The sequence below is a fragment of the Mirounga angustirostris genome, unplaced genomic scaffold (genome assembly GCF_029215605.1).
Source record: "Mirounga angustirostris isolate CCGP_5_RB_7025 unplaced genomic scaffold, mMirAng1.0.hap1 SCAF_15, whole genome shotgun sequence".
NCBI lineage: Eukaryota > Metazoa > Chordata > Mammalia > Carnivora > Phocidae > Mirounga > Mirounga angustirostris.
The window spans coordinates 10416662-10441400 of NW_026991723.1; the positions used below are offsets into that span (position 1 = coordinate 10416662).

The 24739-nt window shown below is 44.2% G+C and overlaps 1 protein-coding gene and 1 long non-coding RNA gene across 11 annotated transcripts in view; one reads left to right on the forward strand and one right to left on the reverse strand.

Moving 5' to 3' along the window:
* KANK1 (KN motif and ankyrin repeat domains 1) overlaps window positions 1–24739 on the reverse strand; it is a 233037-nt gene that overhangs the window by 89866 nt on the left and 118432 nt on the right. For 9 of the 10 annotated variants that reach the window (XR_010407627.1, XR_010407628.1, XM_045882196.3 and 6 more), the window contains exon 3: window positions 3584–3703. Coding sequence is in view for 8 of the 10 variants with exons in the window: in XM_045882196.3 (XP_045738152.1) it covers window positions 3584–3620 (37 nt within the window). In the remaining 2 variants the exon portion in view is untranslated. Of the gene's footprint in view, window positions 1–3583; window positions 3704–19197; window positions 19349–24739 lie in introns of those variants that run through there. The other variant, XM_045882193.2, reaches the window with a different exon arrangement.
* On the forward strand, window positions 5203–23808 carry LOC135362679 (uncharacterized). Its single transcript, XR_010407629.1, has 3 exons — window positions 5203–5446; window positions 15116–15190; window positions 22469–23808. It is a non-coding gene; the product is annotated as an uncharacterized LOC135362679 (long non-coding RNA).

Consider the following 24739-nt stretch of genomic DNA (forward strand, 5'->3'; position numbering starts at 1 on the left):
AAATACAGCCATTTTCCTAACCAACGCCCCCGCCCCCCCATGTGCTTCCTAGGTGTCCACAAGAACAGGGAACGGTCACAAGCCATTTCTATTAATGCTTGTAGCTCATCACATTAACAAATGACATTAGGGGACTCTCTGTAAGACCAGTCAAGTGTTTGCAATGAATGCAAGCAAAACTGGACTGGTCAACAGAAGTAGGATGGAGATCTTGTGGAAAAGAGGTGACAGACACAAAGACATGATTGAAGCTGAGGGGGTAGATGGTGAGGAGGAAGACGAAGCTGGGAGGGGTGCCTAGGTGAGGCTGCCAGGTGTAGCAAATAAGAAGCAAGGACACCCGGCAAAATCTGAATTTCGAATACATAGTGAATACTTTTTTTTTTTTTTAGCATAAGTCAGTCCTCTATTTTATCTGGAGGCTCCATCCACAGAAACCCTCAGCCTCTACCAGAATGGAAGGTCCTTGGAGGCAGGAGTTTGGGCCTGTTTGTTCCCTGCTGAAGCCCCAGCGCCCAGAAGAGTGCCTGGCACACTGGACGTGCTCCAGGATCTCTGCCGTGTACTAGTAAAGCATATTTCTTCAGCGAGGCGGGGTGCACCTGGCACATCACCTTGATGCATTTTGTCAGCCTGAAACTGAGGGCAATGCATTTCACAAATTACAGCATTAACTCACTGCTCTTCTTTTAAAATCGGTACCTTTTATTCAAACTAACTGAAGGACTCAATGGGGAAGTCAAAGGATAAAAGGACTCTGAATGGTCCCTTCCTCAGTTTCAACTCTCAACAGGGACATGCATGTGGGATGTCAGTCCTCAGACGTGTTGGCAGCAAGGGCACCGCTTGGCCAACTGGTTCTCTTCTCAGCTGGCTTCTTTTGCTCCTGCTTTGTTCCTAAGACCATGAAAAGTGTTTCTGGTGCCAATGCCCTGACCTCACCTTCATATGGGATTTTTCCTCATGTTCTACGGAGCCCAAAGCACTGATTTTTCAGGGGAACGGGTGGGAGAGACTACTTTTGGGTACCACACACGTAGGGGAAATACAGTTTAAAAAAGTATATTTAATATTATACTTTATCTTTGAAAAATGAAAAAAAATATACAATTTACTCCACATTAAAAACTTTACTGAACTACCGAAATTATTTCTTTTTCTCACCGGAAGGATCAGTAACCAGCCCTCATTTGCTGCCATAAAGCCCTTTTTATCCCATCTTAATCTGCAGCCTATAAATGTTCATATGTTAATTACATTTTGAAACAGTGTATTTATAACCAGCATATACTTTTGCATTGTTCGAGTATTTTTTTTTTTAACAGTGGGCAGCTATTTCTTTTGTAATATAGAGTAGGAAAAGAAAAGGTAAAATCATGATTTTTATAAGCACATCATCTCAACTGTGTGAAATATACAAAATTTAAAGAAAACATGGAAAATAAGCAGAACATGTATTTCTGGGTTGTAGTATTATCAGGAATTCCTGCTGTATTTTTTAAGAAAATATTAAACTTTTATATTTTAAAATTTTCTAAAATGAGCATTGTATATATGTATATATATACATGCATATATGTGTGTGTGTGAGAGCATAACTAAAATAATTGTGTCTGGCTGAGCCTCTAATCAGATTGCTTGTAGAGGTCATGGCCACTAGAATAAACAGTACTGTCCCTTGCCTGGTCCCGACACCTATCTGCAGTAACCATTTATCCCCAGACACCCCAGAGGTCACTAATTAGAGAGCTTCCCTTTGCTTCCAAACTCAGTGCACAGACCTGTTAGGCAGTGGGGAAAGGTTATAGCTGGGTCATCAGACTTTAGGAGCAAAGGGGAAAGGGACACTCTAGGACGAGTCAAGTTGAAAAGGAATGGAGGGCAAACGAGGTAGGTACCTAAACCCTCGGAGAAAGGAATGTGCCAGAGATACCAGAGGGTCAAGATCTGGAGGCACCAACAACCCCAGACCCCCCTTCCTCTGAATGTGAACACAGGTAAGGGCAGGAATGGGATGGGAGAGGATAGCAGCACGGGGGGCTGAAACTCACCCACAACACTCAAGAAATTTCACAATGCTTCAATTTCCTCCTTTATCAAATATTTTACCAGAGAAACAAGGAATAATCCTGATTTCTCTTCCTTAGCTGAGTGCCCGAGTTTCTCTGCCATCACATAGGGATGGTGGTGGTGGTGAGAACGGCATAATCTCATAGGATTACTGTGAGGATTAAGCATGATGATGCAGGCAAAGCATCCGGGCCACTGCAGGACACAGTAAGCGCTCATGACGTGTTAGCTTTTGTCGTTCATGTTGTCTTAGTGACAGCAGTCCCGAGCAGAATCTACAAAAGCCCCAAGAAGCTGGGCAGTAGAAAGGGCAAGCAAAAGAATAAACAGAGAAAGAGACCAGTTGTCCCGGAATAAGCTGCCGAGTTGGGTTGGGTTGGGTTGGTTTGGGTTTGGTCTGGGGCAAGCTACAGCGTTCTTGCCAGAAGGGATGCTTGCAGCTGGGATTGCTGGGACAGAAAGTCACATGTGGGCTGAGTATGCCCACTCCAGAGGGCTCCTCCTATTCCTGGTTTACCAGAGCTTTCCAGCTTACAGGGTGCTTGTAAGTCCACTTCTGGTCCTCACATGGGTCCTAACCCTGCAGGTAGATGTATTTACTGACGTTTTACACATGGAGAAAGAGCCCTGCCCCATATCCCATGGTTAGTGCTGGATATGGGACTCTAATTCAGGGCTCCTGATTCCAACTCCCCATTCTTCCCATTAGCCAGAGGAGCAGAGCCAGGACTGGGTTCAGACATCACACCAAGTGCTCCCCACACACAATCCCTACTCTCATACACTCTGCTCTTTGGCAGATCATTCAAGAGTGGAATGACCACCTGGCGTACCGTATTGGACAGGTGGTCACCTGCTGTCTTACGCTGTCTCTTGGGAGACTTTTCTCTGTGTTTGTTCTATAAATTTTCCCAAATCTTATATAAGCAATATTGGACGAGATATGCAAACTACATAGATCTCTAATGTAACTGGAGTAGAACTGAGAATGCAAGTCTTCATGATTCATGATACGGCTTGTCGTATATTCCTCTCCGGGAAAGTCACTTCAAATAGTATGCTCTTCTCTAGCCCCTCTTTCTCTTTGTGTAGCAACATGAAACGAAAGATGCCTGGGAGTGGATACTAGGAATTGGCCTGAAGCACCTAGACTCACTTCCCTCTCTCGTTGCTCAATCCCTCATAAAGAAGTCCGAGAGGAGTGCACATTACACTTGGATCAGCATTCAGGATTTTACATTTATCTTTCACCACTTCAACAGAATTGACTCGGGTGATAATTTACCTAAATGATTCCTGTACATAAAGACTCTATAGATGAAAGCGAATTCTCGACGAGATTAAAAAAAAAAAAGGCAAAAAACCATCCTCATTGGATAGAAAATTTTTTGAAAGCCTAGTTATCTAGGCAACTTGCTAATTAATATCTAGCCATTATTAAAAAAGAAATAAGAAGTCAGCTTAAGCAAAGGCATACACTTACACACACACACACACTCCAGAGCACAGTTACCTGATGCACAGCCGTTAACCTTTGTGGTGTGAGCCATGCTGGCTGGAATCCAACGACAGATCCAGAAAGGAGTGAGGAGTCATGCAAATTTTATGCATCAAGTTCCCAAATGCATTCAACCTGAAACAATAAAGAGAGCCCCATCAAAATGGATCATTTACAAATATGTACAACACTAAATCTTAGACGTCTGCTTGCAAAGATGGCTGCTCATGGACGGCGCCAATCCGGGTGAGGGTGAGGCAGCCCGTGGACGGCGGTGACAGCTGCCTGGCCCCCACAGATGTGCCCGGGGACGGGCACTGAGAGCAGGTCTCCAGACACGGTACTCTTCCAGGAGATAAAACCGGTTCTCTAGAAACGTGGCTGTTTTTAGGAAGGTGGACTTCAAACGCCAATGGCCTCCAAACGGGTATCGCTCTATAGCCCATCACCAACCATTTTTGGTTCTTACACGTAAGCCTCTTTTGCAAAGGTTGGCTCAACACTTTCGTTCACTCAATTGCACTCTTAGAGTAGTTGTTGTTCTTATACCAAGCGCTCACATTTTTAAAGCATTCATTCATGGGAACCCTTCTGAGGTATCTCAAAGCCTTTCACCTACCTGGTCTTTTAAAACATAAATGTGATCCGGTCAGCTCCTCTCTTAAAAAGTCTTCCATATCTCCCACTGTCCTAACAGATAACCTTCACATGACATAGTGTGGCACACGGCTTGGAAACATTAGGGTTCACGTTGGGCACCCTATTTCTTACTTTATATGAATCCTCTATTTAAAATTTAACTGAGGGGCGCCTGGGTGGCTCAGTGGGTTAAGCATCCGACTCTTGACTTCGGCTCAGGTCATGATCTCAGGGTCGTGGAATTGAGCCCCATGTGGGGCTCTGTGCTGGGTGTGGAGCCTGCATAAGATACTCTCTCCCTCTGCCCCTCCCTGCCCCCTCTCTAAAAAAACAAAAAATTAAAAAAAAATGAAAGTTAACTGCGATAACTACCATAAGATGTATTACAATCACAAAACTGAGAACAAAAAAGAAACAAGAACGGGAAAGGAACCCTGCTCCAACCTTGCTTTTTCAAAATACCTTTTGAAAAATGCTGGCAAAGAAAGCAAACAATGGTACAGATGGAAGTATTCCGTTTCCACTGTGCCCGGATCCTAACTCTAGACCCACAAAACCTGAAGAAATTGATCTAATGAATTCCAAGTTGAGAATTCAAGCATGAATTCGGAAACCCACAATGACCTTCCAATAGGAGAACGCCAACATAACAAACACATCCATATACACTGGGTTCTCATGCAGCCACTGAAGTCATTTAAGAGCTTTTAATAATGTAGCAAAATACTCAACGGACATCAATAAGTACTGTATTCTGTCATAAACCTAATTTTGTTAAAAATATGGATGTACATATTTATACATTTATTTAAAACCATGAGAAGGAAATACACCAAAATGTTTCTTACGGTTGCCCCTGGGTGATGACATTAGGAATGAGTTTAGCTCCTTTATTACTTTTGTAATAGTAACTGTTTTCTTAAAAAAAAAAAAAAAAAAAAAAAATTAGAGACTTCCTGTGTCTGGTTTTATTTGCTTTAAAACGCTCGGGAGGAAGAAAAGAGAGTTTTCCAAATGCTATGCAGAAGGAACCGAACAGGCCATAGTCACGGAGATGATAAGAAGTGAGAAAGACAAGTAAATAAGAGGAGGGCAGAGGATATGGCTGATCTCTGTGATCACACAGGGTGAGCATTTCTCGCTGCGGAGCTAGTGAACTTTTCTTCGCTGCCTGAATGAGCCTGAGCTATAGTTCAAAAGCTAACGACACCGTTCCCTTGCTTGGCTTCTCCAGCTCTGGTGAGTACCATTCAGCCCACCTGCAGAGACCTGATTCTCAGCCTTCCGCGCGTGAGGCCTCCGGGCTCCCTGCTGGTCCCCATTTTTGGTCTGGCAGCACACCAGGAGGACAGGATGGCTCTAATCTGTCTGCCTATGTGGCAATCACCTGACCTGTTGCAAACAGGCACTGGTTCAGGTCCATGGCATTGAGCTTGGAAAGCAGTAACCTCTGTGCAAGCAGAGCTGGCTCACTCAAATGGCAGGCTTTAGGGATCAAGTGAGCATTACCTTTAAGAATAGGAATGACTTTCTCCCACTCCCCCTGCTTGTGTTCCCTCTCTCGCTGTGTCTCTGTCAAATAAATAAATAAAATTAAAAAAAAAAAAGTTTAAAAAAAAAAAGGGGCGCCTGGGTGGCTCAGTCGTTAAGCGTCTGCCTTTGGCTCAGGTCATGATCCCAGGGTCCTGGGATCGAGTCCCACATCGGGCTCCCTGCTTGGCGGGAAGCCTGCTTCTCCCTCTCCCACTCCCCCTGCTGGTGTTCCCTCTCTCGCTGTGTCTCTCTCTGTCAAATAAATAAATAAAATTAAAAAAAAAAAAAGTTTTAAGAATAGGAATGACTACACATGCCTGGCAAATGCAGCTTTGTTAAAATATATATATATATATATATATATATATATATGTGTGTGTATATATATATATATTTGGACTGGACTATATATATATTCTGGGAGGACAGAAGGAGGAGGAGAGGGAGCAGGGAGATAAGGGGGCAGAGGAGAGAAGCCCAGCTTCTGGAATTCTTCAACTCATTATACTTCTAAAAGTCAACAAAAACAAAACCTAAGCAAAACCCTGATCCCTGGCCCCTTTCTAGACCTAAGCGCTTGTGCTCTTGCTTCATAACGGCTTGTAAATACCACCACTTAAACTCTTGAGGGCAAACAGAAGGCAAGAAGAAACAGGCTGCGTGTATTACATGTGCGTGAAATATGCATCAAGGTATTTGGATGGATATATGCCCAGAATCTTCTGAGTCAAGCTTCCTCCACTTTGGTCCAAGGTCCTCTCCTGTTAGTGAACCTCGTCCCCCTGGCAGAAGATTTCTACGTCAGATCCAAATTGGTCTCTCCCACCCTCCCTCAAACTGAACAATAAAATCAAAATGAGGAGGAAGCCCCAAAATTAGGAACTAGAAGCATACTGCTGGTAGAAACAATATGACGTGGCTGTCACCGGGCGTGGATCCTGGTGGCATCTGCAGAAAAATAACACTTTTATATTGTGTATTGATTTTCCCCAGTTACTGTTCATGCCTGACAGGAGGCCTCAAACTGTGAGGCCTTAGTCTTCTTAATGATATGCAGATTCTTCAGTCAGTGCATTATATAAACCAGAAAAGGTCTGGCCACGATCCGTTCTCTGTTACAGATCAATAAACTGCTTCTTTTCTTCCCCGGAGAAGTCTGCAAACAGTAAATCTTAAGTGGTACGATGTGGCTTAGTTCTGCTAAGAAAAAGCACTTCTTTGAAAGGCTTTAGGGAAAGACATCAATACAGAAAATAATTTGTCTTCTTCTCTGTTGATTTCAAGAGACTAATCTGAAGAGCATTTTTAGTAGCTCCCCTGGTATAATGCAGAGAATACTACAGACATGGCATGAATTTACCCCATAAATAGTTTATATTATGAGCTTACCATGAAGCAAATGTGAACAACAGCTCGCTAGGTCTTTTCTAAGAACACATTAATGAAAACAGATGAAACTGAGATCTGATATATACTCTAGGCTGGTACTACCAACCACCCAAATGCCGCTGTCTTGGTTGGAGGCCAGATAATGATGATGAGGGCAATGCTGAGGACCATGCAGATGACAGCTGGTATTTATCGAGCTCTTAACTACTCTCAGTTATTGAGATATAAATAGCATCTACTCTACGGTGCACCATTTAAAGTATCACTGATTAAGAAAGGTGCTGTTCATTAAATGGCCGTAAGATGTTTATTAAACATTAATTGTAAGACATAGCCTCATTTCAGAAGTGTTTAAAATGTGAAAAAATGGGGGTGCCGGGGTGGCTCAGGCGTTAAGCGTCTGCCTTCACCTCGGGTCAAGATCCCAGGGTCCTGGGATCGAGCCCCACATCGGGCTCCCTGCTCCGCGGGAAGCCTGCTTCTCCCTCTCCCACTCCCCCTGCTTGTGTTCCCTCTCCCACTGCCTCTCTCTCTGTCAAATAAATAAGTAAATAAGTAAATAAATAAAAATCTTAAAAAAAATAAAATGTGAACAATGTGCATCTCAGAATTTGTAAAATTATGTTACATTCAAGGCACTTGTTAAAAACACCTAGCAGTCATCACCTTATTCAAACCTCACAATGACCCTGTGAAGTACTGAAAATTCTCTCTCCCCATTTTATAAAAAGGAAACCAAGGCACGGGGAGGTGAGAACATGCCTGGCTCAGAGAGCCAGGAAGTGAGAGAGCTAAGTCCAGAGGTAAGCCATCCAGCCCCTGGGGCTGCATGCACTACCGCTTTAACAAGTCAGAATTTATGCCCATAAATAAGAGGAACCTTTCAAGGAGGTCACCCGGGGGATGTATCTGCTTATTGCTAGGATGCTTTTTGCTCAAATTCCTTTTAGACAGAAAGTTATGCTTCAGAACTTGAGGGAATATTGTTTTTGGAGCGATTGTATTTCCCGTCTTATTCCTTGAGATGATGTGTATACGAGCTTGAGGAGGGACTTGGGTGACACACAGGAAATGTCTCAGTACGCGCCCATCACACTCTCCTCGAGACTCCACAGGACACCAGTCTGCCTGGCTCACCACCTCGTGCCTTAGCCTTTGCTATGGGTGTCATCTGACTCTTTCCAAAAATTAAGTACTCTCTCAACCCAGCAACATTCTCCGCCATTGAAGATAGGTGGGAGGCTCCCAACGGAATCACAGGAATTTCAAAAATGGACAGAAGGAGGGCAGTCACGTTGGAATGAAGAACCTCGAGGCTCAAATGACAACTGGGAAAAGTGAAATCATGGTTTGGATGCCCAGGTTCTGGAATCTCTTTCACGACTTGTCATCAGGAGTTTTTATTTTGCTTCACAAAATTAGAAACATAAACAGGTGTTCCTAAAATCTGGAAAAGAGAGAATCTGAAAAGATAATCACTCACTATCTCTCAGGGGCTAATGTGGCACCATTACCACCTGAGGCGATTTCTTTTTCTTTTCTCTTTGATGTGTCTATTTTTATCACCTTCACATGTTTTAAAGACCTGCAACTCTGAGCATCTGTGCCAGCCACTATTTTTTCTTTGTATGTATATTTTATTTTTATTTTATTATATTCAGTTAGCCACTGTATAGTACATCATTAGTTTCAGATGTAGTGTTCAATGATTCATTAGTTGTGTATAACGCCCAGTGCTCATCACAACACGTGCCCTCCTTAATACCCGTCACGCTGTTACCCCTTCCCCCCACCCCTTCCCTTCTGAAACCCTCAGTTTGTTTCCTGGGGTCCATAGTCTCTCATGGTTTGTCTCCCTCTCTGATTTCTCCCCCTTCAGTTTTCCCTCCCTTCCCCTATGGTCCTCTGTGCTATTGCTTATGTTCCACATCTGAGTGAAACCATATGATAACTGACTTTCTCTGCTTGACTTATTTCACTTAGCATAATCTCCTCCAGTCCCATCCATGTTGATGTAAAAGTTGGGTATTCATCCTTTCTGATGGCTGAGGAATATTCCATTGTATACATGGACCACATCTTCTTTATCCATTCATCTGTTGAAGGGCATCTTGGCTCCTTCCACAGTTTGGCTATTGTGGAGTTTGCTGCTATGAACATTGGGGTGCAGGTGCCCCTTATTTTCACTACATCTGTATCTTTGGGGTAAATACCTAGTAGTGCAGTTGCTGGGTCATATGGTAGCTCTATTTTCAACTTTTTGAGGAACCTCCATACTGTTTTCCAGAGTGGCTGTGCCAGCTTGCATTCCCACCAACAGTGTAGGAGGGTTCCCCTTTCTCCACAGCCTCTCCAACATTTGTTGTTTCCTGTTTTGTTAATTTTTGCCATTCTAACTGGTGTAAGGTGGTATCTCATTGTGGTTTTGATTTGAATTTCCCTGATGGGTAATGATGATGAACATTTTTTCATGTGTCTGTTAGCCATTTGGATGTCTTCTTTGGAGAAGTATCTGTTCATGTCTTCTGCCCATTTTTTGATTGGCTTATTTGTTTTTTGGGTGTTGAGTTTGAGAAGTTCTTTATAGATCTTGGAAAGCAGCCCTTTATCTGCGATGTCATTTAGAAATATCTTCTCCCATTCCGTGGGTTGCCTCTTTGTTTTCTTGACTGTTCCCTTTGCCAGCCACCATTTTGTTTCTGCTTGGAGACATAAGATAAACTAAAGCACTGTACCCTTCCCAGAAGTTCGCACACTAGTGCTGGAAGTGGGCAGGCACGTAATCAAAGGAGAAAGCACTACAACAGCTGTGTATGCACAGTTGATTCTACTCCATAGCAAGGTGCCCTTGCTTTGCCCCAAAAGGCTGCGAGTGGCCGAAAAATGTATTTATAAGAGACCAGTTGGCCTGAGTCTGAAAGGATGAATGAGTGTTTTCCAGGGTGAGAAAGAGGGAAGGGCATTCTAGACAGAAGGAACAATATATGCAAAGTCAAGAGATAAGAAAGTGCATGGCGGGGGATGCCTGGGTGGCTCAGTTGGTTAGAGCGACTGCCTTCGGCTCAGGCCATGATCCTGGAGTCCCGGGATCGAGTCCTGCATCTGGCTCCCTGCTCGGCAGGGAGTCTGCTTCTCCCTCTGACCCTCCCCCCTCTCATGTGCGCTCTCTCTCTCATTCTTTCTGTCTCAAATAAATAAATAAAATCTTTAAAAAAAAAAAAAAAAAAGAAAGTGCATGGCGGGGCACGCGGCTGGCTCCACTGTCAGAGCATGTATGGGACTCTTGATGTCGAGGTTGTGAGTTTGAGCCTCATGTTGGGTGTAGAGATTGCTTTAAGAAAAAAAATCGTAAAAAAAAAAGGGGGGGGACACCTGGGTGGTTCAGTCAGTTAAGCATCCGACTCTTGATTCTGGCTCAGGTCATGATCTGGGGGTCGTGGGATCGAGCCCTACATTGGGCTCTGAACTCAGTGGGAAGTCTGCTTTAGGGCTCTTGCTCTCCCTCCGCCCCTCTCCACTCCCCCCAAAAATAAATACATAAATCTTAAAAAAAAAAAAAAAAGAAAGAAAGAAAGAAAAAGAAAGTGGATGGCAAGCAGAGCTGTGGCTAGAAAACCAGGTGCTTACACGGGGGCTTAGCTGTAAACGAAGTGAACCGCCTAGTCGAGAAAGAGGACCAACGCCTGAGTGCTAAAGAGAAAACTGAAGAGAACAGAGTCTGCAAAAGCCAAACTGGAAACACACACATACACACAGACACAAATACCTTTACCCTAACGAAACGTGCAAAGCTCATTTATTTCTTTAAATAAGTCAAGTCTTTCAAACACTCATCCAAAAACCTATCTAACTTATTATACACCATCTATGATTGCCCAGATAGTTCTGTCCAGAGTTTAATTAAAAGTAACTTAATTAAAAGTATGTTTGAGTGCAAACTTTGGCCACAATTCATCATCAGATTATCTTCCAGTGATTTCTAATATTGGCTCCCACCACAGGAACCGTGGCAATAATGTTAACTACCTATTGGTTATTTTCCAACCAAATTACCTAATTATGACCCAGACCCATTTACCCTTCTCAAATACAGCAGATCATTTTCTTGGTATGGGTGGGGTAGAGGTGGAAGAAAATCTCCATTATCAATCAAGATCTAAGTCAGAATCCTACCTGGACACTAGCTTCATTTATAATGTAGAAAAACAAATGGTTTTTGCCCATTAGAAAAATTTTTTTTGCCATTTGTTCAAATAGTTACATTTACAACTTATTCCTTGGGGTAACATTTAAGAGGCGAGAAGAAGTTTCTATAGCACAGGAACAAGTTAAAATGAAGACACTAAAAAGAAAATAGGAAAGAAACCACAGTAAATGAATTCATTTATTCATTTAACAAGTAAGGGCCTGTATGTAATGTGCCAGGCACTGTTTCTGGTACGGAGGATTCAGCAATGAACAGAGTAGATGCTTACCTCCCCCCATGCCCCCAGTAGTCTAAAACTAGACATCTGTGCTTTGGGCTGAAAGATAATTTAGGTCTCACAGTATGTGGAACAGATTAGCTCTACTAAAAGCCAATTCCTCCCTCCTCTTTTCTGCCTTATGAAAAGAGCTCCCATGTTAAGATCCCGAAGTGGGCATGGGCGTGTCTAGCCCTCCCACAGACCCTCCCTGCCCATCCACGTCCACTCTACATCATGAAAGTGCTTTGGGATCTTTCCAAGAGTGTGCATAAGGACAATCCTACTAACCAACAGGTTCAAACCACCACCTCAGAGCCTGCAAACACTTGTGGAACCTGACACTGGCTCTGTCCCAGCTGGATTGCTGGAATTCACACAGCTTCCTGATCACTTAAAGAAAAGGCTGTTGGTAAATGCTCTTTCCAGGAAATGTTCAGTGAGGAGGGTTTATCAGATCGTAACAACCTAGGCGGAAAACTGGCTGTTTTCCTCTGCAACAAAGAGGGCAATGAAAGGGAAGATAAATGAAAATTAGATTTATCAAAAAAAAATTTTTTTTAAGCTTACCACCTTTAAGTTTCTTGTTGACTTCAGAAGAAACTACTTTTATGACTCAGCATAGGCCACATGAAATAGTAGGTCCTGATTTGCTTTGGTTCATCTCTAAAGGGTTGAAGGAAGAGACCACAGCAGAAACCTAACCCTATCATTTACAAGTCCATCCTCGTTAGTGACGTCTTGCTCTTCGAAAGCATCCCTACTGCTAGTTGTTTACGAGTTAAAATGTCAGTGCTTTAGCCTCTTCAAATATTAAAGAACCCAAATGTAACAGCCATAGTTGTTAAGAGAATTAGTTTACTGTAGTGTGAAAGGCTTTTGCTCATTTCCTATTTTAATTATTTAAAATGTGAAGTTCTCATTTATTTACTGAGGTAGCAGACATTTTCCCTCTAATTCTTCTGGGATTCGATCCTTATAGGATATATTCTCCGTGATTACTCTTAAAGTGATCAATGCTATTCAATGACAAGTTCAAAGGTGCCTGGGATGGTCATTAAGTAAAAGAGAATCATAACACATCCTCAGGTTCTTCATCTTCAAGCAGAGGTTCTCAAAGTGTGGTTCCCTGACAGCACCATTAGCACTCATCTTCTGGGAACTTCTTAGAAATGCAAATTCTCAGGCCATCCCGACCTAGAGAATCTGGAACTCTAGGGGTCTGCAGGTGCCTCTGATGCAGGCCAAAGGTTCTCAAAACCACTACTTTAAAAGATGGGTTAGGGGCGCCTGGGTGGCTCAGTTGGTTAAGCGACTGCCTTCGGCTCAGGTCATGATCCTGGAGTCCCGGGATCGAGTCCCACATCAGGCTCCCTGCTCAGCGGGGGGTCTGCTTCTCCCTCTGACCCTCTTACCTCTCGTGCTCTCTGTCTCTCATTCTCTCTCTCTCTCAAATAAATAAATAAAATCTTAAAAAAAAAAAAAAGATGGGTTAAATGAGAAAAAACTAAGTCTTAAGGCTCCAAGAGCCAGGAATGACCACTGATTTTAAGAAAATGGTACCCGGTGCTTTAGACAATGTCCCCCAAGAGGCTTGACTTTTTGCCATTCATTTACTCAAAACATGTTGATTGGGCACTCAGCCTGAAAGAGGCACACTTGTAGAACTTGAATGGTAAACAAGAGACTCAGTTTCTGCCTTCTTGGGGCTTAGAGGCAGGAATTTCACACATATTGACACACACACAACAGCAAATTATTAACACATTATGCTAAATGCCACAAGGGAGGGAAAAAAATAGGTGCTGAGAATAATGAAGGCCAGATTTCTTAGTGTTGATGATGAGGATATGGAGATGGATGGGGATGGGTGGCCCTTGCAAGCATCTCTAGGGAAATGACATAGAAGGTGAGACCCGAGGGACAGATAGGGGTTAGCTAGGGGAGTGTGGGGAATAAGGATGGAGCCCAGAAACAGCCTGACATATCAACGCTCCCACAAAGTTTCCACAAGGGCATATAAAACAACCCTACAAGGGAAGAAAGATCTTTTCCAAAAACAAACCAACCAACCTTGACCTTAACGTTTCACCTTATACAAAAATCAGTTCGGAAGGACTCAGAGTCTTGAATGTTCAACAAACCAAAAAACCTAAAACTTTTAGAAGACAACGTCAAAGATCTTCTAGAGCTTGGAGAAGAGTTTAGAGAGGACACGGAAAGATCCTTAAAAGTAAAAACTGGTGAAGTGGTCTTCGTTAAAATTAAAATCCTTTTTTCCTGTAAAAGCCATGGTCCAAAGGCACTGGGGCAGGAAAAAGCTCTATGTGTTTGAGCAACCGAGTTTTATATATAAGGGAGCGAAAGAGCAGAGAGGTGAACAGAGGCTAAATTAGGACATTTGTTGGGCCTTGCTGGATATGGGAAGGGGAAGGGGGTTTATTCTGAGTGCAAAGCCGCTAAACATTTTAATACCAATGTGTAACACAAAATAAATGATCTTACTTTTAAGTATTTTGCTTAGGGGGTGTCTGGGTGGCTCAGTAAGTTGAGTGTCCGACTCTTGGTTTTGGCTGGGGTGGAGGTGTCAGGGTGCTAGGATTGAGCCCTGTATGGACCTCTGTGCTTGGCGTGGAGGTGTGGAATCTGCTTGAGATTTTTCCCCTCTCCATCCCCCTCTGCCCCCCCCCACTTGCTCTCTCCCTAAAATAAATTAAAAAAATTTTTTTAAGTGTTTTGCTTAGGTTTCTTGCCATTTTAAGGAGAGGTAGATTGGGTCTTCTTTACTACTGTTATGGGGAAAAGACACTAGATGCTTCAGGAATGGTTTTTTTCAGACTTCACAGAGAATTTCCCCCTAATGATATAATTAGCCCTTTGAGTATACTTTAACTTCTGAAATTTTTACTTTCCACTCTATAACAGAAAGGCACAGCCATGCCAAACAGACATTTCCCATAAGTTCTTGTGTTCTCCTCGGAACCTACAAGTTCCTACTTACTTTAGAGAAACTTAAAAGAAGTTAAGTGGCTAGCCCAGGAGGTACCCTAAATGTTACTCTGTTAACAGTAGAGCAAAATACACCCGCCTGGGTGGTGTAGTCCCTTAAGCATCTGATTTATGATTTTGGCTCAGAGGTCATGGTCTCAGGGTCATAGGATTGAGCCCCTTGTTGGGCTCTGCACTCGGCAGAGAGTGTCCTTGAGATGCTCTCTCCCTCTCCCTCTCCCTCTGCCCCTCCCCGCCCCCCGCGCTCTCTCTCAAATAAATAAACAAATCTTTAAAGATTCTAAAAATGGTTACTGGAAAAGCTGGAACCAAAAATGGAATCCAGAGACCTACAGAGGAAAAACCAGCGTCTGCTGTGCCCCAGCCACTCCCAAATTCAAGTTGCCCTTAATAAGTCATACAAACTGTTCCAGCAGATCTTCAATGTCGCTTTCGGCCATTGAAATAAATCTCACTTAAGCTTTTCCCTTTTTGGTATCGGAGACTCAAAACATTCTCTGCTTTTTGGTCTCAGGCTTTCCTGCTGGGACAAGCACGCCGCTTTCATGACTCTGCAGAAGTTGTGCCCATGTTCGTCTCGCCGTGTGAGGTGCGTAAACACCAGGGTGTGGGGTGGGGGTACTGGCATCTGCCACCGAGATGACTGAAAACGTTTCCCGCCCGCCCGTCATTCCACCGAAGGATGCTTCGGGTAACAGCAGGAGAGTGACAGCCTGACCTAGGACAGGCCACCCCTCGGAGGGAAAGCCTTGTCCGCTGGTCGGCATGGGAAGGGAAGACCCTTGGGGTCATTCCCACCAATTTCAAGTGGTCAGAGGCCACAGATGTGTCCTCTCAGGGCCAATTCAAATGCCATCAATCACTCAACACTTCTGCCATGTTCAGCTGGAAGCCGCAACAGGCTTGGGGAAGGCGACTCTGCCGCTGGGACTCTAATCCTTTCCTCTGCAGCCCGAACTCCTGCCTCCTCCTTGCCCCACCCCTCCGTTCCTTCTTTTTTTTTTTTTTTATTAAAGATTTTATTTATTTATTTGAGAGAGAGAGAATGAGAGACAGAGAGCAGGAGAGGGAGGAGGGTCAGAGGGAGAAGCAGACTCCCCGCTGAGCAGGGAGCCCGATGCGGGACTCGATCCTGGGACTCCAGGATCATGACCTGAGCCGAAGGCAGTCGCTTAACCAACTGAGCCACCCAGGCGCCCCTCCGTTCCTTCTTCTAAAAGGCTCTGATGGCAATGTCTCAACTCCACCATGCTTGGAAAAGTGCCAGAGGATGGAACCTGCCAGGGAAGAGGCTTCACCCCTCACCCAGGAGAAAAAGGGTGGGCTTGAGCCAGAAACACAGGCTGACGCCACGTCCCCAGAAGGCCGGCTCCTAGAGCGTGCAATGTGACAGTGGGGCAGGGCCGAAAGCCATCTGCTCCTAAAGTGGGGGCCTTGGGGCTTTACTGAACATTTAGCCCCCTGGGTATCAACACCCACTGGGCAGGGGCTAAGGCAGCGAGGAAGCAAGAAGGCAAGATCCCCAAGATCCCTTCTCAGAAAGACCGTGCACACGGAGATCCAGAAGAAGGAGTGGGGGGGGGGGGGGAGAAAGGTCTGTGGGTATCTTTGTAGCGTACTAAAGCAAAATTAATTCACAAACATTTGTGTGAAACCACAGGAAGGGGGCAGGGAGAAGCTACAACAAAAATGTCTAGACATTGAGGGAAGGTAAACATTCATTAATGGCAAAATAGCTATTATTTCTAATTTAATATGTCTAGCATCTCAAGGACATTGTTTTGTTTTATACTGTTTTTAAATTTTTATTTTAAGATTTTATTTATTCATTTGAGACACAGAGATACAGAGAGAGAGAGAGAAAGCAAGAGCAGGGAGAGAGGCAGAGGGAGAAGTAGGCTCCTCGCTGAGCCAGGAGCCCGATTGGGCTTCGATGTGGGGTTCGATCCCAGGGTTCGATCCCAGGACCCTGGGATCATGACCTGAGCCGAAGGCAGACGCTTAACCATCTGGGCCACCCAGGCGCCCCTGTTTTTAAAATATATGTTAAAAAAAAAGAGAGAGAGAGAGAGAGAGCACAGGCAGGGGAAGGGGCAGGGGGAGGGACAGAATCTTAAGCAATTCCACACCCAACACAGAGCCTGATGCGGGTCTTGATCTCACAACCCTGAGATCATGACCTAAGCCAAAATCAAGAGTCGGATGCTTAACTGACTGAGCCACCCAGGTGCCCCCAAAATATACCTTTTAAATATAAAAATGATGTGTTGATAGGCAGTTACATGTGTTCGTTAAAGCTTCTAAGTCCCTTGCTATTCAAAGTGCAGCCCCCATGCCCCCTAACCAACAGCAGCGGCCGCTGCCGGACTTGTTAAAAAAGCAGAACCGTGGGCCCCACGACAGACCTGCTGAACAGAACCTGCAGCCTAACAAGATGCCCAGGTGATTCGCACACACGGTGAAGTGTGACACGCACTGGGTTAGCCCTATTTTCCCTATCGGGCTTTACGTTTCCTAACAGGCTTACCTTCTATCCTGAGAGAGCCTAAGCAGTGGTTCATGACCTTGGCAGAATAGCGGAATTACTGCCCAGGCCCCACCACACACCAGTGAAACTACTCTGCGGGTGGGACCCTGGCATAAAGAAAGCTCCCCCAGGAGATTCCAATGTGCTATGTTGAAAGTCATTGGTCTATTCCAGTGGTTTTCAAAATGGGATCCCTAGGGCGCCTGGGTGGCTCAGTCATTAAGCGTCTGCCTTCGGCTCAGGTCATGATCCCAGGGTCCTGGGATCAAGTCCCACATCGGGCTCCCTGCTCGGCAGGAAGCCTGCTTCTCCCTCTCCCACTCCCCCTGCTTGTGTTTCTGCTCTCGCTATCTCTCTCTCTGTCAAATAAATAAATAAAAAATCTTAAAAAAAAAAAAATGGGACCCCTGCACAAGCAGCATCACCATCACCAGGGAACTTGCTAGAAATGCATATTTCTCTCCTTCCTTCCCGTCTCTATCTCCCTCTCCCATGCACGCACACTCAATTAGGACTGTGCTTACAGAAAGGGAGCTCACTAAAACCTCAGGAAATTCTCAGAAGGCAGGGGTCCTGGTTTCTCTCTTGCACAACATATTTGGTACCTGAAATAAAAATCTTTGTAAGGATGGCCCAAAGTTCATTTAAAAATTGAGGATGAAGCCAGGAAGATACACTTGTAGAAGCTGACAGAGTCATCGGGTCGAAGCATCCAGGGGATGAGCAGACCACGTTGTAGGGCTTACCCAATTGCAACAGTGTTTCCCCAAATCTGAGTACAGCATCCTGAGACTCTCCCTAGAGATTCTGATTCCCTGATCCTGGCATGGTGTGTGAAATGTCTTGTTACAGGAGAAGTTTGGAGAACACAGTGCTTTCTAGGACTCTTATTCCTCACACGTCACTGTTTCTCAAAGTGTGGCCCTGGACCAGTATTGTCACCTGGAGATTTTTCGGAAATGCATGTTCTTGGGCCCACCCCGGGCTGCCAAATCCGAAATTTCAAGTGGACCCAGTGGTTGGTGTGTTAACAAGTTCCGCAGCCATTTCCAAAACCACGGCACTGGGCCGTTTTCAAAACTCTTCCATCGTTTAAGTGGAAACTACCTGCTGTTATCCAAACACCTAGTTTTTGGTGAGAAGCACAGAGAAATGTTGGCCTCTTCGTGGGTCGGGGGCCGTGGCTTGTGTCTTTCTTATGGAAGGGATGGTCTTCTTCCAAATAACAGGATGGAGGAACATGCTGAAGACAGTCTTCCGCTGTACTCATGAATTATTCACACTGGGTAGGAGCAGAGGAGCATTGAACACAATGCCAAAACTAAACCAGCTGTGCCAGTGTGGTGGGATTTTTAAAAAATACCATGAAATTTTACTTGTATTGGAAAGACGATGTTAACAGCAACAGGAAACACAGAAAACACTTAAGGGTCTACTGTGATGAGGTGTGTTGATGATATTCCTAGTTGCTGTCCTTTCTGTTCCCAAACGATTATTTTGTCAAGAAACGTATTCACCACAACGGTATGAAAACTGGTTCATCGTTTCCTTATGTTCAAATGCAAAAGGACTACTTGAAAACTCGAGGAATGCAAGCCAAAGAACATTTCCTACACAATGACAGGTCTCAGAGGTTTCTGAAACTCCCCAAATCAAATGCAAAGTTTTGTGGCTTTTAGCAAACACACACTGTTCAAGGGAGAGCTTTTACTGCCTTCAGTCCATATCCAAAAGAGGTCAGGACTCAAGGAAAGTCAAGAACCTCTGAGTCTCGGGATGCCTGGGTGGCTCAGTCGGTTGAGCCCCTGCCTTTGGCTCAGGTCATGATCCAGGGGTCTTGGGATCGAGTCCTGCATCGGGCTCCCTGCTCGGCGGAGAGTCTGCTTCTCCCTCTGCCTGCTGCTCCCCCCTGCTTGTGCTTTATCTCTCTGACAAATAAATAACATCTTTTTAAACAAAACAAAACAAAAAGAACCTCTGAATTTCAGCCTCTTTCACTGGACACAAATCTGGACCCAAGGCTTAACAATAAAATGTTCTAAGATATGAAAGAAAGTCCATTCCCTTACCTGGAAACCTCTTTTCTGTGGCCTTAAAAGCTGCTCATGAGGACGGGGGCTCATCCACAACAGTGGAGATCGTGATGAGCAAAGTCGCAGCCCAAGACCAGGAGCCTGGAAACCAGGTTCTCATTTCCACGTGGCCTCAAACGACCTCCAGGACTCTGGCAAAGTTACTTAAATGCTGTGGGCCCCCGGTTCTCTAGGGTGGGGGGAGGACAGCCCTGTAATAACAACTCCAGGGCTGACAGACATCCTGTGATTCTGTAATTGGGCTTGTGTCAATCCTAGGCTCCCCTGGGCCGATGTTGCCAAATCAATTCAGACCCCATGGCATGTTGTGCATGGGTCAGCAGGACATAGGTCTTGCCTCCCAGGCCCCCCGCCCCCCGCCACGTCTGGAAGCTCATCCTGGCACAGGGCTGACCACAGATACTGACCACCAGGCAACAGGGAGGAAGTGCTATAAGAGGAGGGTTCTGGATTCTTCTCCAACTCAGCGCTAAAAGGCGCTGCTTCGTCCTACCCCTTCCAAACGAAGGTACCTTTTCTCTTTTGGGGCAACAGTGCACATTTTCAACAATAAAGAAAAGTGTAAGAGAAAAAATGAAAACTCAGCTATAATTCTGGTGGGTAGTGTCCTAATTCTTCCCTGTGCTCACACACATGGGCATACACATTCGTTCCCAAATATGTTACTTTATTTTTCTTTAGTCTCTTCTATTTACTGTGAGTAGCATTTTTTATTAATATGTTACAATCTTTTCATCCTTTCACCCACTGACGTTTCCGCGATGGGACAATTATGAATAAAGCTGCTATGAATATTCTCCCACACATCTTTTTTGTGAACATGTGTTTACACACTCAGGAATAAAACTGCTGGATCACAGAGAGTGTGTGGTTAACTTTCTAAGAAACACCCCCAACTTCTTTCCAAAGTGGTTGCAACATTTTACATTCTCACTGCCAATGTACGCAAGTTCAAGTTGTTGCTCATTGTCACCCATACTAGATACTATCAGCTGGTATTGGTCATCACTGCTGGTGGTTTGACTTGCCCCTGTCTCCCTAATGACCAATGCTATTGAGCATCTTCTCCTGGGCTGAGTGGCCATCACGGACCTTCTTCTGCAACAACTCTGGGCACGTCTTTTCTTCATTTCTTATTAGTTGTTTGTCTTTTTGCTCTTGAATTACAGTAATTCTTTATATAATTGGGTAAGAGTCCTTTTCTGGATTTGTAAGTGTTAAAATATCACAAATATTTCCACCGCAGGCTGTTGCTTGCCTTTTTGTTTTCCTGATGTTGCTTTTTTGAAGAACAGAAGTTTTAAATTTTGGGAAGCCCAGCACACCAGTTGTCTTTTTCTATGGTTAGTGCTAAGAAGTCTTGTGCTAAGAAATCTTGCTTGCTCCTGAGATGCAAAGACATTATTTTCTGTTTTCTTCTAGAAGCTTTAAGGTTTTAGTTTTTTCTGTGCTTCATCTCAAATTAATTTTTGTATATGGTATGAGGCAGGGGTCGAGCTTAATTTTTCTCCATCTGAATAACCAATTGTCTCAGCACCATTACTATAATTCTTTTAACATTTATAGGAGCCATCTTTTTTTTTTTAATTTAATTTATTTATCTGAGAGAGAGCATGAGCAGGGGGAGGGGCAGAGGGAGAAGCAGTTTCCCTGCTGAGCAGGGAGCTGGACATGGGGCTCAATCCCAGGGTCCCGGGATCATGACCTGAGCTGAAGGCAGACGCTTAACTGACGAGCCACCCAGGAGCCCCTATAAGAGCCATCTTTTAAAGATAACACCTGCATCTTTCCGTTTTAACAGCTGCAGAATGTTCCCTTTCATGCCTGGGCCATATTTTGACTTTCCTTTTTACTGAATATTTAGATTATTTCCAATTTTCTCATATTACAAGTACTCTGGGAACATACTTTTACATTCAGCTTTGTGTACCTGTCCAATAATTCGCTATGGATCAATTCCAAGAAGTAGATTTATGACATGAAAAGACACAGCCTGTGCATTCTGACGGGTAATGCCAGGTCACCCTGCAGAAAGGTGAAACTCTCGCCAAAACCGCATGGAAGGGCCAATGGAACTGTAATCCATGTCTATCTTTGTTGCTTTTAACACAGTAAACACACCATCAAAACAATGCACCCAAAAATCTCTCTGCATACAATATGGTCTTTTTAAAAATTTTTTTATTCTTATGTTAATCCCCATACATTAGCATACAATATGGTCTTACGATGTTTGAATTTAATATGGCCATTTTTGTTGTTCAACGTGGGATTCTGTTTATTCTTCAGCCTTGGTTCAGAGTAAATTATATTTCATAAACTCAATTCCTGTATATAGTATTATATGGGGGTTGGTGTGTAACCAATTGGTCAGAGCAGAGATGGGAATATACTCTAGACTCCTGTCCTAAGACTGAAGAGGTCATTGTGTCAAAAGAACACAGTCAAGTACATACATTTGGATCCTAAGTACTTCTGGAACAGGCTCCCCTTTATTCTTTCAAAGAGGTATCTCATGCACACACATATACCCCACATAAGCAAATGGATAGGGAAAATGCTGGTAAACTGCAGAAGAAAGTTCTATTGCTGCCACTGTGAGGCCAGATTCCTTAGATTAAGAACACGGAAGAAGAAATTAATACAGCCAACTATGAATTATATAAAAATTTTCTGAAGCTATGAAACCAAGATTTTTTTTTTTTCAAGAGAGCCAAGGGGAAAATACGAAATATATATATTTTTATATATATGTATATATATACACACATATATTTATATTAACACACACACATTTTAGAGGTGTCCTTACAGAAATAAAACCACATACTTGAAGTAAAGACATATGAATATATTATATACAACGTCATATGATCATAAAACTCTTGGTTGCCATGGTTTAACAATGTACTCTAAAAACCCTCTGAGTTCAAATCCTGCCTTTGTAGATGAGAACATTTCATGAAATAACAGAGGTTAAGAGGTAGAATAGAGTCCCAGGAACCAGTTAGTGGTGGCCCCGTGTCCTTCCAGGTGAAGAGAGGAAGGCACATAACAGCTTTTTTCCTACGACGGAAGCAGGAGGAAATGGAACTTTCCTCTCTGAATGTCCCCTAAGTTCCTATTTATTTTCTTACACTTCTGCCCCCCTCTCCTTCCCTCCTAGTGCTTAACTGCTGCACAAAGAGCCAGTTCCTGGAATTCCAAGTCCACGAAATGTGTATTTCTTGATTCTTTTCATTGGCAGGAACACGGGGCCTCTGTAGAGAATGCTGGAAGATTTTGGAAGAGACTGGGAGCCAGAGTTAAGCCCTAACTGGACAGTTCTTCTCGTTTGAGCCTCGGCGAGGCAGCTCCTCCCAGTACAGGGTCCCCTCTGTGTCACCCTCACTTGCGTGCGGGACAACAGTGACATCCAGAGTCAGAGCCCGCTGAAGCACCCTGTCCTGACAAGCGGCTAGTCAGCAACACCAGCACCCCTCAGAGCTGGTCACAAATGCAGCAAGTGGCCCCCACCCCAGCCCCAGGACATCAGAATCAGCATTTCAACAACTGCCCACCAAAAAGTGCGAGAAAGCCTGCCGGTTTCACAGAGATCTCTACACCATGTTCGCATCTCTGCGAAGTCTGTGCTCTGGGGAGAGCACTGAATTGACCCGTTCCATCGATTTTTCTTTATTTTCTGACCTTCTGCTTTCACTTTGCAAGACTTAATTCCTACATATTTCTTTAGGGCCCGTGAGCGCAGAGGCCAACCCCAGAACTCCCACACTGGCTGTGGACAGAGAAAGGCAGTTACGCCTTTGCTTTCAACCAACCATGACTTGCACTGAACTTTTTGCCTACTGCTCTGCTTATGAGAATATTGGGATTGCGGATGCTAAAATAGTACAGTATCCTCTTGACCTTTTCACAAATTCCACACTAATGCTGGCGGGAAGGGACCATTTTGTGGTTCTACTGGGGCCTGCAAGGGGACACAGAAAGTGGCAGCCTCCTCCTTGCACGATTTTCCCTTTAAGCTCCTGTCTCTTTCAGTCCCACCTTCTCATTGAAGAGAGGAGGAGGATGTGGTGAAGAAGCTGTCTTGTACATGAACAGACATTTTTCCAAAGAAGACATCCAAATGGCCAACAGACACATGAAAAAGTGCTCAATATCACTCAGCATCAGGGAAATCCAAATCAAAACCTCAATGAGATACCACCTCACACCAGTCAGAATGGCTAAAATTAACAAGTCAGGAAACAACAGATGTTGGCGGGGATGCGGAGAAAGGGGAACCCTCCTACCCTGTTGGTGGGAATGCAAGCTGGTGCAGCCACTCTGGAAAACAGTATGGAGGTTCCTCAAAAAGTTGAAAATAGAGCTACCCTACAATCCAGCAATTGCACTACTGGGTATTTACCCCAAAGATACAAATGTAGGGATCTGAAGGGGTACATGCATGCATATGTTTATAGCAGCAATGTCCACAAAAGCCAAATTATGGAAAGAGCCAAGATGTCCATCGACAGATGAATGGATAAAGAAGAAGTGGTATATATATACAATGGAATATTATGCAGCCATCAAAAGGAATGAGATCTTGCCATTTGCAACAACGTGGATGGAACTGGGGGGTATTATGTTGAGTGAAATAAGTCAAACAGAGAAAGACATGTATCATATGACCTCACTGATATGAGGAATTCTTAATCGCAGGAAACAAACTGAGTGTTGTTGGAGTGGGGGGTGGGGTGGGAGGGATGGGGTGACTGGGTGATAGACACTGGGGAGGGTATGTGCTCTGGTAAGTGCTGTGAATTGTGCAAGACTGTTGAATCTCAGATCTGTACCTCTGAAACAAATAATGCAATATATGTTAAGAAAAAAAAAGAAGAAGTAGAAGGTAGCGGGAGGGGAAGAATGAAGCGGGGGAAATCGGAGGGGTAGACGAACCATGAGAGACGATGGACTCTGAAAAACAAACTGAGGGTTCTGGAGGGGAGGGGGGTGGGAGGATGGGTTGGCCTGGTGGTGGGTATTGAGGAGGGCACATTCTGCATGGAGCACTGGGTGTTGTGCACCAACAATGAATCATGGAACACTTCATCTAAAACTAATGATGTAATGTATGGGGATTAACATAAGAATTAAAAAAATAAAAAGAAAATAAATAAATAAATAAATAAATAAATAAATAAATAAATAAATAAATAAATAAAAAAGAAGCTGTCTTGTAGGCTGGCCCCTGTGAGCTGCCTCCTCATCCCACCCGCCCCCCGGAGTTACCCCGTAAGAGTTGCAGGCGCGAGGCATGTTTCACACCCCCTCGCCTGGCTGCCAGGGGGGAACAATGGTCAAAAATGAGATGGATATGGGGGCGCCTGGCTGGCTCAGTCGGTAGAACATGCAACTTTTGAACTCGGGGTCTTGAGCTGGGCGTAGAGCTTAAACAAACACGCAAAAACCCCGAGATGGATACCATCTGAATGCGAACGAATATTCACGCTGAATGAAAACCTTGATAGGCCTT